Source organism: Notolabrus celidotus, chromosome 14, assembly GCF_009762535.1.
Source record: "Notolabrus celidotus isolate fNotCel1 chromosome 14, fNotCel1.pri, whole genome shotgun sequence".
Lineage (NCBI taxonomy): Eukaryota > Metazoa > Chordata > Actinopteri > Labriformes > Labridae > Notolabrus > Notolabrus celidotus.
In genome coordinates this window covers 13,774,626-13,793,298 of record NC_048285.1, presented here as the reverse complement: position 1 = coordinate 13,793,298, position 18,673 = coordinate 13,774,626, and the positions used below count along the sequence as shown (strand labels likewise).

The 18,673-nt window shown below is 39.8% G+C and overlaps 2 protein-coding genes across 2 annotated transcripts; both read left to right on the top strand.

Moving 5' to 3' along the window:
• The first annotated feature begins 3,473 nt into the window (after nt 1–3,473).
• rnf7 (ring finger protein 7) lies at nt 3,474–5,646 on the top strand. Its single transcript, XM_034701844.1, has 3 exons — nt 3,474–3,755; nt 3,878–3,925; nt 5,160–5,646. Exons 1-3 carry the CDS (start codon nt 3,590–3,592, stop codon nt 5,276–5,278), a joined length of 333 nt encoding a protein of 110 aa, XP_034557735.1. The 5' UTR covers nt 3,474–3,589; the 3' UTR covers nt 5,279–5,646.
• A 2,912-nt stretch (nt 5,647–8,558) lies between these two features.
• On the top strand, nt 8,559–15,458 carry LOC117825452 (rhodopsin kinase grk7a-like). The gene is made up of 4 exons (XM_034701314.1): nt 8,559–8,746; nt 9,098–9,535; nt 10,820–11,091; nt 13,335–15,458. The coding sequence occupies exons 1-4, from the start codon at nt 8,573–8,575 to the stop codon at nt 13,663–13,665; spliced, it is 1,215 nt and encodes a 404-aa protein (XP_034557205.1). The 5' UTR covers nt 8,559–8,572; the 3' UTR covers nt 13,666–15,458.
• The last annotated feature ends 3,215 nt before the right edge of the window (nt 15,459–18,673 follow it).

Genomic DNA, 18,673 nt, shown 5'->3' with positions numbered 1-18,673 from the left:
TGTGCCTTCTTTTTCCAGAGCATCTACAGTTTTCATTTTTTTGTCTATGTGACCATGGCTAATTTGTTGTTGTAATAGTGAAAACTATTTCCCAACTGATACATGGTGATGATGTTGAGATCAGCTCAAGTTTATACAAATAAGTGTATATTTCTCTGTCAGCACCACAACTGCAACTTTTATCATATCACAAAAGCCAGCTGGACATTCCTATTATATCATAAAATATTATACATCAGGATTTACCATAAAACAGCTCTTTTTTTGAGCAGATAAGTAGGTTGATGTGCCAAGATAAGAGGAGTCAGCCCTGCTTTGCCCTGTTCCAGACATGCTGTGATTTAACGGAGGGATATTAGTGTAATCTACTTGTATGAACTCCTGGCCAAACTTTGACTACTTTTATATGTGATAAGAAGGGAAACAGTGAATGTCGTTATGTATTCAGTAGGCTAATTCATTCTGGGATATTGATGTTTGGATTGATGCATAAATCTGTTAAAATTATTTCTAATATATGTTGTCGCTTTGTTAAATTATCTGTACTCTGGTACAGTGTTCATCTTGAAGCTTTGTAGAATAAGTCAGCTCTCATAAAACATGCACTCAAAACACAAAGAACCAAACAAACATAAACAGCTGCACATTACAGAATGCCTCTTACCTGATCTGGGGTCTGATGTGAGGGCAGCATAGTTGAAGAAGTATATGTCATATGTTAAAGTACAAAGTAATAAACAGCTGATGAACATATGAAAGATTGAAAACACAGGCTCTGTGACTTTGTCTTACATATAATCACAATGGCTATATGGACTATTGAAACAAGCTTAAGATGTTTTATGAATAACAAGTAACATCAATTATTTACTTTATATTCCAGAAAACCAGGTGATCCTGGTTAAAAGCAGGTTGTTCAACTGATAAACATCATGGGGGTCATAGTAGTGCATAAAAAGCTGGTTCATGATTTAGTTCTGTAGACATAACTGAAAGTTTAAGAGAGATGTCAGGGCAAATGAACCTGTGTCAATAAATCATTTTCAGGTGAATTATTAAACCATTCAATGAAATACGAAGATGAGGTCAGCAAACACAAATTTATATTTTAATCATTCTTTCACTGGGTAGCACTAATTTGATTTCGTGTAATTGTCCATTTCAGATCATACAAAAAGTTTTATTTATTAATTTATGGATTTTGTCAACTCATCTTAAAGCTGCTGTTGGTAGGAATGGTGTAAAAAACAATACTTTTTTCTGCTGGGTTTGGAGAAAAGGTCATAATGCCCATCGGTACTCATCGGTAAATTGAGTAATTTCAGACTATTGCGAAATTTCTGCGTTTTCCAATGCCTTTGTATCGAGCAATTTTATTAATCCCTTCGTTCCCGTTATGACGGCCCAATCATAGCTAATCTCCAATCCTCTGTCCTGATTGGTTAAGGGGTGACCCTACTACGTCCTCCGATTGGTTATGAGTCCGGCATTATCATGAATGCACACACTGATCTGTGTTGGGGGCATAGACTGCATAGAATATGGACATAGTATCCGTGACGCCACCCATCTGTTTCTGAAGCGCTGTTTTGAGGCCAATCGGCGGCGGCAGCCTCCTAGCCAACAGCTACAGTGTCCTCGTCTGTCAATCAAGTCAGCTGTGCCTCTCATTGGAAGACTTGTAATCTTAATATCTTCAAAATTGCCACGTTAGAAAGAAAATTGTCCCTGTTCAGTGTGTTCCAATCGAGAAACGAGCTATCCAGACTACACTTGTCTTTTGTACCAGGCTGTAAACATGTTTATTTCTGCTGTAAAGATCGGCTTTTTTGAATTGGTGTGTATGTGGTTTCCGGTACTTCCGGAGCCAGCCTCAAGCAGAGCTTGAGCCTCGATGGACTGCAGTTTTTAACGCTTCCACATTGGACTCATATTTTTAGACTGGAGGTTGCCGCTTGGTCTAACCCCTCCCTCCTCCCCTCGGAGCTCCTCCAAAACGAAGGGCCCCGCTCACATGCACGAGCGCTGCTGATTCGAGACCATATGATCGTGACTGATTCAAAACCGGTCCTCAGCACATCATTTGTGTTTTGCACTACGTCAACTAGTGTCTCACTCAGCGGTAAGAAAACACCAAAACATTTTCATAGCGAAAGTTAAAAACACAAACAAACATTAAATGTATGCGCAGGAGGCAGAAGGCAGGACGGGATTTGATTGGTTTCATAATTTGGTTCCTGATGGCAGGAATTGGTTGGTGTTTCCAAGCGGCAACCTCCGGTCCCAAACTATGAAGACCATGCGGAAGTGATATAAACTGCAATACATCGAGAATCCGCTTGAGGCTGGCTACAGAAACACCAGAAACTACATAGACATGAATGGGAAAAAGATGATCTTTGCAGCATTAATAAACATGTTTACAGCCTGGTTCAAAAAACGGCTTGGCCCTACGAAGCTAATCTCTCTATCGGCACACACTGTACGGGGGTGAATTTTTTTCTAACATGACGGTTCAAAAGATATTAAGATTCCTAGTTTTTGCCCAAATAAGGACATGACTGACGTGAATCCCGGCCGGGAACACATAGCTGTTGGCTAGGAGGCTCAAACTACGTGACACTCTGCCTGGTTGAGTTCCGCATTTTCAATATGGCTGCCGCCGTCGATTGGCTTCAAAACAGCGCTCAGGAACAGATGGGTGATGTCACGGATACTGCGTCCATATTCTATACAGTCTATGGTGTTTTCTCAGGCAGTGGCGGAGCCAGACAGTTTTGACTTGGGTGGCCAAACTGGGGCACTGACTGTTGAAGGGGTGGCCAGGCGTCGAAAACAAACTTAAGAGCTTACCCCAAACCTAAGAGGGTTACTTCCAATAATCACATCTACTTTCACTTCTTTTATAGAATAATTTTAAAAATATTACATTTTTGTAGATGTCTAATGTTGACATTAAAAATGTAATGGTACAGAGTGTCAACATTTAAATGTGCTGAACTGAACTCTTTAAGGACTCAAAATGAAGATGATTGTCCAAAGTCAAAGCATCAACAAAAATAATATTCAAAGGGAAAGAAACTAGTTTCTGTGCAGCTTGTTGAAACACAACAACACAATAGCTGATTTCAATATGCCTCTGACATGGCAAATAGCCAATCATGTTTAAGAATTTCAGGGTGGCCACAGGGGTGGCCAATCAGTTTTCAGAGGTGGCCATGGCCACCCCTGGCCACCCCCTGGATCCGCCACTGTTCCCAGGTTTACTCCGGCTGTAGATAGCAGCTTTTTTCCCACTTTTTTATGAACACATTATGTATTGATTGCCATCGGGACATAAATATAATTTTAACCAGTATAACAAAAAGTGTATCTAAACTATCTAAACAGCAACTTTAATGTGCTGTGTATTTTGAAGCGTGTCTTGAGGAGTTCCCACCACAGACTGTATAGCTGGAGAACAGCGCCCTCTTCTGACTTATTGCAGACAATACGTCTGTTTAAGCAGCTAGCATTAGCATAGCTTCACACTTTCGTCCATTTTGTTTAGCTTAGCTTCCCCGGCTAACACCAGCTCTGTGCAGCAGAGATGGATGACGGTGACGAGTCAGGTTTAGTCCTCTCTCACAACACTTCCTCAAGCTCAAAGCCCGGTGGGGACAAGATGTTTTCCTTAAAGAAGTGGAACGCTGTGGCCATGTGGAGCTGGGACGTGGAGTGTGACACCTGTGCCATCTGTCGGGTCCAGGTGATGGGTGAGTCCGAGGATCTGACGGCGTTAGTCGGCTAGTCAAGCCTGGAGATCACCGGCTTATGTTGCTAGCTCATATTAACAGTACTAGCATAGTGCGACTGTAACCTATTTCTTTATTTGCAGATGCTTGCCTCCGATGCCAGGCAGAAAACAAACAAGAGGACTGTGTTGGTGAGAAAAATGAACAAAACAGCTTTGATCATGTCGGATTAATTCAGATTACAACCATTTACTGTGTTGATCAGACAAGCTAACATGTCGGAGCTGTCAAACAAACACCAGCTAATCACCAAGGAAGGGGATTTAAATCATTCTTACTCGTTTCCTTGAAGTTACATGGACAACATGAACCCACATTCGCTTATAGAGTTAGTGTCAACATGTTGTTCGGATAAATATCTGTATTTAATTGGACATAATGTTTGGTAATCGGTTAGTAATGCCTTGCACATATATGCACCAAAGTTAAAGACCCACAGCAGAGCTAGATAAATTAAGATAAACGATGGTGAGTGTTCGGACCATAAGGAAAAGCTTCTGTATTTCAATCTGTGGTGTAAAACTGTGGAACAGACTCAGCATGGAGCTACAGCAATGTCAGAACATAATCCAGTTCTGGAAGAGGAATGAAGAAGTCATTTTCATGAGGTACAAGGAGGAGGAGGACAAGTGTTGAGGATCATGAGGGGTTTACTTTTGACTGTGTCAATATGAAGATAGCAGGTTATGAAGATTTGATTGGTGGGAATGCACTTCTATAATGCCAGAAATAGTGAATAAAGAGGTAGAATTAGATAAGTTTTAACTTCTTCCTACTCCTTTTAGCACATGAAAAGTAAAATGTTTCAGTGCTTGCTAATGGAACTGACTGATTTGGGTTTTTTTGTGCGACTTTTTCTTCTTTTTTACTTTTATGTTTTTTTTTCTATTTTGCTTTTATATGTTCGAAATAAAAAACATCAAATCAAATATTGAAATACAACTAATATTAAAATTGGTGAGCTGTGATGAAAATGGCGCAATGTTATATTAGGAGGAATATTGTGATACATATTGAGAATAGCTGCAGTGCAAACTACTGTATTTCTCAATATTCACATATTTAAAGTGAAAGTGTTTATAAGCAATTATTTCAAGGAGCTCACCTTATAACAAATGTGTGTTTCTGTTGGTCCAGTTTAAGCCAGCTGATTTATTAATACTTAAAAAATAACAAGTGTAATATTTGACTACAGCAAAGCATGATAAAGATGCAGAGGACAGGGCTTCTAGTAAAATGATAAACATAAAATGAATGACTGACAACTTCAATAAAGTATTCATCATCACTATTAAAATAAGTCATATGTACTCTCAAGTAACCTAAGTTTGTCTCTCCTTGTGTTTCCTTATCATTTTCTCTCAGTTGTTTGGGGAGAATGCAACCACTCCTTCCATAACTGCTGCATGTCCCTCTGGGTGAAGCAGAACAATAGATGTCCCCTCTGCCAGCAGGACTGGGTGGTTCAGAGAATCGGCAAATAAGCTTCACTCCTGGCGATCAGGTTTTCAGACGGCACCTGTATGCACCCAAGGTGGTCATGGACTTGACGGTGATCACTACAGTGTCCTGTGCAGAGCCACTTGGCCTTTGACAACTGTCCTCCTACTTATGGTTGCATGTTCCAGTAGTGCTGGTTGTCAATGGAAGGTGATGGACAAACATTAAAGCAACACAGGCCAGTTGTTACTGATTTTTGATTTGGCTGGCAGGGGTCAACAGTCTCAAAAGAAGGATAAAACTTGGTGTGTTTGGCCACATTAGCTTTACATTATCACCTGTGGTGCTGCTTAGCACATCTTGAATATGTGACTGTCTTTTTAAAAAATAAAGAATTGTGTATAGCTGTAAATATGTATTTTTTCTTCTAGTTATATGGATACCTAATCCTGTACAGTACCTTATTTATCCCATACTAAATAGTTTTACATTACTGATCCCACTACACAAGAAAGAAAGGTCTAGTTCTTGAGTGTTCAGTTAATAGATGAAGTCAAATCCTTAAGTCCCCTTTCCGCCATAAGTACTTTGGCAGTCAAAGTGAACTACCTGGCAGGTGGCCATGCTAACCACTGTACCACTTGCACTTGTTAAACGCGCATTGTTAGTCTGGCATTGTTCCACTTTACAGTTTAACCAAAGCAGCAACAGACATAGCTACTAGTTACATTTCAAATCAATATATTGTGCTTTAAATATATGATCAGTGAATGAAATATGGACTGCGGTGTAAAGGTGAAAAGTCTCCACTGTTATTAAATGGGATGAATCAGGACTGAAAGCTTAATAATGTGGTTGAAATGTTTGCAGAGTCCTTGCAGTCACTGAGTACAGCTCAGTGTCCTCTGAAGAAAGATACAGCCTGTCAAGGAATATTGTAAGTGGTAAAGACTGATCGGGATAATTCACTTAGTCATGAGGCTAATGGCGAGAAGGTCACCGCCTCGAACCACTTGACCATGTGGGGGAAGTGAACCAAAAGCAGTCCCTGTCTCAGTGGTTTTCAGGAATTTCTACATGAGCTGAACATTTAAAATGTAATGTGTTCAAAATATGCGTATCAGGGCTGAAACAAGCAACGGTTTTGCTATTCAGTTAGACACCTTACATAATAATATGATCTTTGTATTTGAGGGAAGCTTTGAGACATTTTAGGTGGTCCAATCAGTACTTTTACAGAAGTTAGGTGGAACAGATTTCTTGGTGTGAGCTATCCTGTCAAAAACACCCTAATTCAGGTCCTACTCCACAAAATAATGTGCATTGATATTCTGGTATTACTTTTTTGCTTCTGATTACAATAAATGTTAGCACTTATTATGGTATTTTCATAATACTGAGTCCTGATTGCTTAAAGGGGCTATGAGGACTTTATAAGTGATCTTGAAATAGTCTCCCCTTTACATGTTACTGCTGATAATCCACAATATAAAATGTGATTATCAGCGCAAAAAAAGTTCATTTCTAGTTTTCAATACAAAGGGAAGCAAATACATCTAATCCAAGGTGAAGTAGCCTAAAGTTCATCTTGACAACCAATTAAATGAAATGATGGTGTTGATGATGGTGTGACAGATTTTGCTGCTGCACCCCGCAGAAACATTCGAGAGCTGTGGACGTATGCCTTAATCTTATTTCTAAGTGCTGCTGCCACGAATTATATCATCAAATGTTTTGTTTCACTGCTTGACAACAAGTCGATAATCATGAGAATCGCCAATGAATGTTCTGATTGCTGGTCAGATAATAAACCCACTGTTGCTTTAACTGGTCCCATCACTAGCTGTATCAAACACCCAATTATATTAGTCAATACTCCATATCAACTGTTATTTCTCACAGCACACTGTTGCTCTCATATCAGATTTTTAAACCACTAAATCATTCCTATAAAAATATGTGATGCAAAGTTATTTAAGATTTATTATGAAAAAACTCTTAAGAGGCATGATAATATATAGTGAGCAGGTTGTTGTAGTTGGGGAACCCCTTCAGGGTAAGCAAGACATCTCAGCTTCATCTGTCTGTCAATTCTGCCAAAACACTCACTATACATGATCCTTTACCCAACAACTAGTTTGACCTGAAACAAAAATATCTCTGTTTGTTGACTATTTTCACTTTATTAATAATGAATCATTGAATCCTCAAATACTGCTTTCTATGCTTATTTAATGTTTGGTTTCTTGCCACTGTCAGAGGAATGTTTTTGGCCTTACCCTTTGTTAGATAGGACTGCTGAAGAGAAACAGAAAATATAGTGAAGAGGATGAGGGGGCGTTAAATGCCAGCACTGATGCTCAACTGAAGTACAATGTAGTTTTAAAACAGCTATGGCTACAAATATCAGTACTCAGGAAAGTGAATTTCTTTGGCTGCATACAGGAAAAAAGCTAATTTGTTGAAACTCTCTTTCTCCAATAAAAAACAGTGAAGTGGGATTTGTTCTTTCTTTTTTTTGCATTCTGCACATTTGCTTAATAGACTGCTATCTCATTGGCTTCTTTATCTCATAACAAGCTACAATCAACCATACCTTGCTAAGGTCATGATCTGCCACCTCATCAGTTAATGCTGGCAGCACAGTTACTGCACACAGGCACTTTGCATCTCCTAAAAATAGACGAGCCCAAAGCCTCTTAAGTTCAAACCACATAAGTTGCTTTCCCTTACTGCCGTCTGGGAATAAGCATGCACAGACACTTAGTTAACCACAAATCCCTGAGGACGGAGGGACTTGCAACACTCAGAGAGATGCGGCGCAAAAAGTAGAAGATGTTCTGGATGCAGTTGCTGTCAGGTCTGAAGTAAAAATGGCTGCCTACATGTTGGCAGTTTCACAGGAATCATCCCATACGGATGACCTGATGGGACTAGAAGATCTTATCGCCAACACAGCTTACCTGAATGCTCAGCAGATAGATCGCAATGAGCTGAGGAGGCTGAGACTCTCGGTGACGCTGCCAAAGCCAAAAAGGACCTCTGCTCAGGCAGAAGTGGGGAGGAATTATGAGTCTCTGTGTGAGCAACAGCCTATTGGGAGGAAGCTGTTCCAGCAGTTTCTCCTAACCTCTGACCTGCAGTATACTGTCGCCACCGAATTCCTGGAGGAGCTGAACAACTGGAGTTTTGCTGAAGATGAAGCCAGAGAGAAGGTCAAACAGAGCATCCTGGCTAAGTTCTGTCAACCTGAGTCGAAGAGCTTTCTCTCCTTCCTCACAGGAGAGGCAGCAGAAAAGAACAAGAAGTTATCAGAGAGGAACTTCAATGAGGTGGTGATGGGCCAATTGAAAGAAGCCACGAGGGACTTTCTGAAAGGGAGACCATTCTCTGAGTATCTAAAAAGTCCTCATTTTTATAGGTTCTTGCAGTGGAAGGAGCACGAAAAGCAGAGGATCAGTGCCAAATACTTTTATGAGTTTCGGACTTTGGGGAGAGGAGGCTTTGGCGAGGTATGTACCAAAATCCCCCTACCCTACCCTACCCTACCCTACCCTAATAGTATTTAAAGTCAAGATTGCTGGTTGGACTTACTAAAAGCTTCGCTGACAAATGAAACAGCTAAATTGAAGAGTACTTATAAGCGTATTGGCTAAGTTTAATATGCTCAAGGGGTTTTCCTGCTACAGTCTCATTTGGTCGAGACAGTCCAATAGATTACAGAGGCTCACGTTGAATCTTAGAGATGAGCCAATGCACTCACTTGATAATTTTTCTGCAAAAAAAGATGAATCAGTAATAACAGAGAACAACTGGTTAGTAAAATAGCAGTAATTTTGAAGTAACTTAGCTCTGCCTTGCAGGTGTGTGCAGTGCAGGTAAAACACACAGGCCAGATGTATGCCTGTAAGAAGCTGGACAAAAGGCGCCTGAAGAAGAAAAGCGGTGAGAGGTTTGCTCTTATGGAGAAGCAGATCCTGGAGAAGGTGAACAGCCACTTCATAGTAAACTTGGCCTACGCTTATGACACCAAGAACCACCTGTGCCTTGTCATGGACCTTATGAATGGAGGAGACCTCAAGTTTCATATCTACGAGCTCGGCAAGCGGGGTATCCACATGGAACGGGTTGTTTACTACTCGGCCCAGATCACCACCGGGATGCTCCACCTGCACTCGATGAATATCGTGTACCGCGATATGAAGCCTGAGAATGTGCTGCTGGATGCCAAAGGACAGTGTCGGCTGTCAGATCTGGGATTGGCCATGGAGCTGCCAAAGAGCAAGACGATCTGCCAGAAGGTTAGTGTTGTGACCCTGACCTTAGATTAGCCTACAATGCTCACTGTCAGACTTTTTTACAGTCTTGCACACTGCAAAGCCTCTTTCATGCTGCCTTATGAAGTCACTTCTGATCATGCATTCAGACATCCAAACATAGCATTGTTATTAGCCTTCATGGTCAACATTTGCTCTTTTTTTAATGTCACTGCACTGTACTTCACCAATCATGGGATGCTGCACAAAGTTCTGGTCCCTGTACATTAGTGTTCTCTTTGAGCCCCTTTCTCTGACCACCACAAGTAGCTTACCGGGAATAGATATAAGGTCTGACCAAAACGCTTTGGGACCCAAATGGATCTTATTAAAAGGTGCCTGACCTCTTCTCTGGTTGGATGCTGCAGTAGCTGAGAAATGAAAGGGAGCTGACCAGAGCATTTTAGCATTAGCTGGATAATCTTTGCTGTTCTAAAACCAGATATGGTTCCCACGTGTTCGTCCAAGAGATGGGTCAGGAGACGTACAGCTGGCCTCCACTCACAAGAGATGGGACACAAAGTGAACAACAGGTCTCATTGGTCAGCTGATGGAAGGAATCTAATGCATTATTTGCTGTAACAGAGCTCTATTGTTTAGTCCTAATTTTTGCACTCTCGTGCCTCTATTTTTGTCTTCATGTTTTTATCATTTGATTTTGTCCTCTGTCATGTGAAAGTTGGTTAAGACAGTCTGTTGCAGATAACTGAAATAAATGAATAATTTACCAGACACCCAGTCTTTGCAATGAGAGTTTGAGAGCAAAGAAATCCAATGTCCATACACTTTACATTATTTTTCGTAGGGATGCTGTTAGCATTTTGAAACCACTTAAATATTAACATGCGTCTTTGTATTTTGTGTTTTTATTTTATTTGAGAATCACTATATATAATGTTAAGCTTCAATGTAACCATTGAATAAATATTTCCAGAGTTAGCCCAAAGCTAATTTCCATCTGCAGTTACACAAAAAGGGCACATCAAAAAAGCAAGACATCAATCTTTGTTAGCTAATTGAAATCTCAAAAGCTTCAGATAAATCATAGCTCAAAACAGAGCAATGTCTGCATGAGACACATTATTGCCTTTTGACTTCACAACCAAACTTCTTGTTTCTTTTTTTATTTTAATCAGCATTTCCCAAAGTATGAGCTGCAACCCCCTAGTGGGTAGATAGAAAATATATTACCATCACATTACCGTATTATTGCCAGACTTTTTTGTCTTTTATTTGCCCCTCACCCTTTTTCTGTCTCCTCTCTGTTAGGCTGGTACAACAGGCTACATGGCTCCTGAGATTTTGAGGCAGGAGAATTACCGCATGTCTGTGGACTGGTGGGCTCTGGGCTGCAGCATGTATGAGATGGTGGCTGCCCGTTTGCCTTTCAAAGACTTCAGAGAAAAGGCGCAGAAAGAGGAGGTGACTCGTCGCACCTTGGAGGATGAGTGCAAGTTTGATCACAAACGCTTTGATGACCTTGCCAAAGATATTATCGGTCGCTTTCTAAAGAAGAAGGTGGCACATCGCCTGGGATGCCGGTAGGTGAAACTATTAACAATCTAAGTGTACATTAGGTGATCATTGGCAGCTATACCATTATCCTAAATATAACCCAGTCTAAGTAACAATAAAGTTCCCAGGAGTACAATATGATACCATACTAAACAACATAATACAAAGGGGTAAGACAGGACACAATACTAAACAATATTATATACCATACCATTAAAAACCATTACCTTACTCTAAGATACCATACAATATAAAACAATACTGTACAGTACCATACCATATCACACCACACCATGCCATACCATAAGCTAGATATAATGTGATATAATGTGATCTGTACAATATGATACCATGCAATGTCTGACATGACTTGATATGATACATTAGGATAAGATATTGTACTATGTATACCATACGTTGCCATACCATACTATACTATACCAATAGATACAACACAATGGATGCGATATGATGGGACATGACCTGTTTTGATGTGATACGATACAACACAGTTAGATACCATATGATAGGACACCATACCATACCATACAAAACCTTACCATATGCGATCGGTTAGGGTATGGTATGGTACAATATACGATGCACAATACACGATACACAATACAAAATTATATGAAACAATAACATGCGGTAAGTTACATTATTATTAAAAACTATTTGTCATGATTGAATTAATGCCATACCATACCATACCATACCATACCATAGAACACAAAAAAGATATTAAACCATACATATTACTGTACTGTATAATACTCTGGAAGTACCCTGATGAATTAAAGACCAGAACAGTGGTTTTCAAACTTAAAGTTTAGACATCTTCAAGGGGAAAACTTGAGACACACCAGCACTATTACTGAATTGAACAAGCACAAGTAATCATCACAGTTTTTATTGCATTTCTCCACTGACTCTGTTTAAATTTTGAAACTTTGAAAGCCCTACACTTGGAATAGGCCTCAAGCATGGGCCATTACCCTAGGGACAACACTTAAAACCAAAAAGGACAATTTACTTGCTGTTAAAGTAACTTGAAAGAACAAGACAAAAGGCATTCCATGAGTGCTGAAATAAAGTACGACAGCACTTGGACTTGAAACCATATTTATTTCTTCACTATTTATTGCGTACTGTGAATACCATCACTCAAGAATAGCTGCAAATTAGTTTTGTCTACATACAAATATCACACATGCAAAGAGAGCTGTGAATTGACTGTTAATACAAAGGTTTCATGATACATTTAGAACTGTTTTATAAGAACAGTCAAGGATGTGTTGTTGTACTAAATATCTGCATGCCTGAGATAAACACTCGGCCTGTGGCCTTGTGTAAATGACAAGGTCACATAAATACTGATATGTTGCTCTGTTGTGTGTGATATTGCGCAATTGGAATTTGACTTTAGCAACAGGTGCCACAGATAAACTAATAATCAAACTAATAGTGGAGTGATATAGCAGTAAAAGTGTTTTTGAAAAAAGGTCTATATATAATAATTGAAAAACATCTATTTTGGCCTTGCATATCTGAAGGTACAACATGTTCAAATAAACAATTTCAAATGCCAGCAGTAGGAGCAAGTGTATCTAAGCATTTCATTGTCTACTGGTAAATTAACAAATGATACAGTCGTTCCATTGGTTATGTAACACTAGACTATTCACAGTCCTTTTATTTGAGTCATCTGCTCGCTCTGTTATGTTGAAGAAGATGACGCTGCCATCAAGCACCTGTTAAACTAGTTGTTGGATCAGCAGTTAACAGTGCTTCCTTCTTTCATATAAAAAACTTGTTTTGGTGGAATTTTTTAAGATTATTTCACTGTTACCCTGAGTGAGAGTTTAATGACCCCCAGCCTGGGGATGGTGAACTATCAATGTTGGTATTCCATGGTTTCAACAATTAAATTACCCAAAGAATCAAGGATGAATTTGAGGGTTTCAATATGGGACAATGATGAAGGCTGTTTTCTTCTTATGCTTTGTGCTACTCAAGGTATTTTAAAATGTGATCTTTTTGTACCATGTTTGCTATTCTTATCTCTCTTATTTCAGATTATATTTTGGCTCATTTATATTGTGACTCTGTTTCTTCTAATCATTATTATAACTGTTTTAAATGTATTTAAAAAAGGGAAAAAAAATCTATATAAACATTTCTGTGACCCAGTTTAATCATGTCACCCACCTGATGCCTTTGAAACAAAATGTAACATTAAATCATGATACACGTTTTATCCTTACAGAAGTGGCGATGATCCACGAAATCACTCGTTTTTCAAGGGCATCAATCTCCACCGTCTGGAGGCCGGACTGGTGGAAGCCCCCTGGATGCCAAACCCCAACATTGTCTATGCCAAGGATGCACACAAGCTCAGGGAGACCTCTGAAGTTGAGGACATGACATTTGAGTCCAAAGATATGAAATTCTTCAAGGAGTTCAGCACAGGAGCGGTCTCCATCCAGTGGCAGAAGGAGATGATTGACAGTGGAGTGTTTGACGAGCTGAACGACCAAGAACCGAACGGTCATGGTTATGAAAGCGACTGGAAATCCAGTGTGTGCATCATTTCGTAAGCATTTTAACTCAACTTAAAATTCAGTCAAGTTTTTTTAAACACATTCCAAAGTGCTTATAATACTAAACTAAGTGCCACAGGTAACTTTTTCTACAGCCATCTGTCTGTGTTGTTGTACCAAATAGGAATCATCTGTGTTTGTCTCTGAAAAAATAACATCACATTGCAGTTTATGGTGCTACAGCCAAACTTAACAGGACATCTGCCTCAGCGTTGAATCAAAACCCTCTTTTTGTTTTCAGTATCATGCCTGGATGAAAACATATTGACATTGTTCTGCAACTGCTGCTTTATACTCGGCCCTCTATCCCTGGTGAGACAGCAGATCCCAGTGCATTCATAGTTTCCATTACATCACTCCTCCATTTTGGCAGGGACAAATTGTTTACATGTGTTGGTAAACAAGCTCCATAATGGCTGTATATCTTTGAACAGCAGCAGGGTTACTATCAATATTTGCAGTAATGTGCCACATTAGAGTGACAGATTGAACTCTCACAGAAATGCCATGAATGCCTTCTTCTCGTATGACCTCCATGCTGCACACTGTACTCCCTCAGTGGCAGACCTTCACCACTAAGTGCCGCCAGACACCCATGAAGTGCATTGAACCTCCCGCAGAGCTGGTCCTCCTCATTATCCCGACTCTGCAGCTCCTCTGGTATTTACAAGCACTGGATGACTCGTTCAGCTTTAACAAGGGGATGCAGGGAGACAAATTGTCGTAGACACTTAGTTTTCCTACTTAAAATAAAAAAGTCAGCATTGACTTTTTGTTTTTAACAATGCAATACTGACCCTCTTTATTACCCCCCAAATCACCCTGTGTTTACAAGCCAATTGCAACCTCACAAAGAAACGTCAACTTTGTACAACATAGCAACACAAAACAAGTTATGTCTGTTTTGTTCTCACAGATGGTCGAGGAAGTTTCTGGTTGTAGGAAATCCATGTTCCTTGGTTTTAAATAAATACTCTTTATTCATTGGTAGACAACAGTGATCATAGGCAGACTTATACTTGAAAAGCCCAGGAGATTTTTTCTGATGTATATCTAAGTTATTGTTGTCCCTTTTTAATGGAAAGGAAAGAGGGATGACTATGGGTGACAGAGGCAAGGGGATGTCAAAAGGGGTGGCCAGGGGTGGCACTGATCCCTATTGAAATCTGATTGGCCTAGCTAAAATCCTCAGCTATGACTGGCTATTTGCTTTGAAGGAGGCAGGACTTATTGTAACAATCAACTATTTAGCTGGCAGTATTTTTCTTTGTTCCTAAATGTAGCACATTTGTTTTATTAGTGCTTCAATTGTAACTTTTAAAACAGCACATTTTGGAACTCTTAAGGGATTAAGTTGAGAAAATGAGTGTGTCACCTCTCTGTTGAGTTTTGGTTGTTAAAGTAGAAATTGAAGACAAAGAGGGTAAACGTTATTAATTTGTGTGTGTGCATGCACAGTTATCACGGTCACCCCTTCCTATATCAGTGCCCCAGCTTGGCCACCCCATTAAAAAAGTCTGGACTCACCCCTGCATTGTGAAATATGTCAAATGTTCCTGTTCAGACTCCAATCAGGAACTTTGTGATTACAAATTTAGAATCTGCATTTCCATAGGTGTCTTATGTCTGACTCATGTTTTTATCTTTGTTTTCTGTCAGTCATCAATTAAGTAAGCACTGCACTGTGACATTTGATACTTCAGTCTCATGTTAAAAGCTGCATTGCCTGTGCCAGTAATATTTTGTAACATTCAGAAGAGATTTTGTAATGATGACTTAACATTTTATGATAATTCATGTGACAGTCTGTGCTTTCAAAATGTTTTTGTACTTTTTATGTAGTTTTTGTGATATATTCAAAATGTCTTTTCTCTCTTTTATATTAAACTTCAGTTCCTTATACTTAATGTGGTGAGAACTTCATGATGGTGATGACAGACAAAGTTAAAGATTAACACTGACGCAGGCATCTATCATATTATATCCAAACTAGCCTGAGCTGGAAGGAGCTTGGCTCTTAAAAACTGTACAGTAGCCACAGTACATTCATAATTATAACATTATGTGACCTCAATATTTGATTCAGAGTGTATCATCCCTCTCTCCAAAACCTCAGACACATTTGGGTAATGAGGGACACATAAACATGTGTTGTGCTAATTCCTGCGAGGGGCTGACCTTACAGGGCTGAGAAGTGGTTCCGTTCACGCTCGACTGTCATGAGATTAGACGTTGGTTCAGATGGAAATCCAAGACGCAACTCGATCGTCGTCGGCTGTGAAGGCAGAGTGGGGAGTCCACTGTGGACGACGTGTCGACAAGACAAGGTCTCCAGGAACATGTTTTTACCAGGCGCCTACAAGCCTCTGCCAGGGTTTAGTTCCCCGCGGCCCGACGCTGCAACTGCTGCCCTCAAACACACACACTGCATCCACTCTTCCACACATACAAACTCTGCAAATATCCCAGCATATTTGCACTCACGCATCCAGATAAACACAGGTGCATACACATTTACGGAAATTTACAGACTTGTGTTTTTTCCTTTATTATGCTGTTGAAGCTGTACAAACCTCAAACACTTTTTCATAAACACTTTCATGTACACACTCTCACTTACACACTCACACAATCTTATTACCCCTGTAGAAGCAGGCATGGGGTTTTAGAGATCAAAGCAGGACAGGGTGTAATTTGGTATCTGCGTTTGTTACATGCCCATGCTCTGGATTCACATCAAAGGCATGTGCCACACTTCAGCTCGGCCCGGCATCCTCAGGATGGTATCACACCAGAGATATTCCTGCTTTCTTCCTTCTTTGGCTGTGAGTGTCTGGATTTGTGTGTTTATGCATCCGTGTGTGTCTGTTTGTTTCCATGGATCTAAACATAAAAAATATGTTGATTTGTGTTTATATATGCTCTTATGTGGGCACAAGGGTGTGTCTAGGGGAGTGTGTGTGAGTATTTAGGATAGGTGAGAAAAAAGTTAAACACAGGAGACAGAGAGACCATTGTCTGCTGAGTGAAAGTGAGAGCAGACATGTGGGAGAGAGACTGAGGGAGGAAGAGGAGTGTTGTCTCATAGTTAGTCAAAGGCTTTTATTTTGGAGGGTTAACGTTTGTTTTAATGGTTGCAGTGTTTTTCTCTGGACAATATTTCATGCCATTTCACTTTGTAAAAATAATCAGTCAGCATTAAGAACCAGTTTAGGACCCGGAGTCATCGTACTGAGCAGCCGGGGTGATCCCACCATCACTGGGGAAGTGTTTGAGTTTTGGTCTACGTTCAATTTCTTAAGCTTCATTGCTTGAATTCTTAACATTTCCACAAATAAGTGAATTCCTGCTGGGCGGTCCAACAGAAACAGAGCATGTGTATGCATGATGTTCCTCCCCACTGAGGCCCATCGGGCAGTTTCCATGGCGCCCAGACCTCAGACCCCTTCCACTGCCAGGGGCTGGAGAACGTCATGGATAGAGCCTGATCACACATACACATACATCCAGACACACACACACACACACACACACGCACACGCACACACACACGCACACGCACACACACACACACACACACACACACACACACACACACACACACACACACACACACGCACACACACACACAGACACACACACACACACACTACAAAGTCCAACAGTCTGAGCCCTTGTACTATCTCTGCACCATGTTTGGTCTCTGTACTGTAAAAATCATCTGTCAACGTCATTTAATCTTCAGACTTTGTGTTTACTTTCCTTTCTGGTGAAAAAGAAATGCTGCCAGTGGGGCCTAATAGCTCCTCCAGTTCCTCGTAAAAACATAATCATTTGTTTTTGGAGTGAGGAGAGAATCAAGGTCTTAAACCGCAACTTTTTAAAATTGCATGTTTGCACAGTATGCACGTTTATTTATATTTCAAACAATGAATGAAACAATGGCAGCACATGATATCAGGATATTTTGCAGATTATCCTGAAAACAGATCAAGTTGTGGATATACATGACTGTTGGAGCTATTTACATTGTTTCGTATATTTGATTATTTTTACTTTAATCAATTGATTTATTTAGTGTTATTTAATTTATGGTAATTAACTTTGATGCCATAGGGGTATTAGTATATTTTGTTACTCACTTTTATAGGTTGATAGTTTTGCACTGGGTGACGTCTATATATATTGGCAGGTAAGATAGGAGGGGTGGACACCGGGGATGGTGAATGTTTTTTTACCAGGAAATTTGAGAGAGACGCTACCTTTTGTTTGAGCGTAGCTTTTTTGTTGTACAATAAACCACCAAAAGACCGAATACTTGCCTGGACATTGACACTTTTTTGGACACCGTGTAAGATCCACTCTCCGGTGCCCTGTGGACGGATTTTGATTTGAAATATAAGTTTTGTAAGTTGACCAAGTCAAATAGCCACTATAATGACAAATTAATGAATAAATCATACTTAACTCCCAAGGCCTCAATATGAAGGGTCCCAGAAGCATGTATGACATATAGTTTGATAAGAAGATAACTTGATTTATTGCAGATTTGCAAACAAAGATGCATTAGTATGATATTAGCTAAAATGCTTCTTTTAAATCTTAATGTATTGGCCCTAAGGACCTGCATCCAAGACTTTGGTTTCATCATATCAAGTTGTACTCACAACATGCATGTTTCTAAAAAAAGTTTTATTGCATCGTAGAGTTTTGGTTATTTTAGGGTCTTAACTGTTCCTTCTGTGGCCTAGTTTTATCTTACTTTTCAACAGTTTATTCATAACTCATAGCTTTCATTCCTTTTTTACCATGTATCTGATACTTTTGAAAATGTTCATCCATTACTTTAAGCTGACTGTTGCTAGCAAGTTATCAAACTCTCTCAATCACTCTAGATAGTGCTCTGGTGTTGTAGCTGACTCAATATGTGGATACATCTTAAAATCACGTCACAATTTGAACTTCTATTCTTCACAATGGTTGAGTTGCTCTTGAATTTTCCCAC

Bases quoted from the DNA above. Each gene is read 5' to 3' on its own strand.
- LOC117825452 (XM_034701314.1), top strand. From the start codon at position 8,573: ATGGGCCAATTGAAAGAAGCCACGAGGGACTTTCTGAAAGGGAGACCA. The intron at 9,536-10,819 runs GTTAGTGTTGTG...CCTCTCTGTTAG, and splicing joins GCAAGACGATCTGCCAGAAG to GCTGGTACAACAGGCTACAT. The intron at 11,092-13,334 runs GTAGGTGAAACT...TTATCCTTACAG, and splicing joins GCACATCGCCTGGGATGCCG to AAGTGGCGATGATCCACGAA.
- rnf7 (XM_034701844.1), top strand. From the start codon at position 3,590: ATGGATGACGGTGACGAGTCAGGTTTAGTCCTCTCTCACAACACTTCC. The intron at 3,756-3,877 runs GTGAGTCCGAGG...CTTTATTTGCAG, and splicing joins CTGTCGGGTCCAGGTGATGG to ATGCTTGCCTCCGATGCCAG. The intron at 3,926-5,159 runs GTGAGAAAAATG...ATTTTCTCTCAG, and splicing joins CAAACAAGAGGACTGTGTTG to TTGTTTGGGGAGAATGCAAC.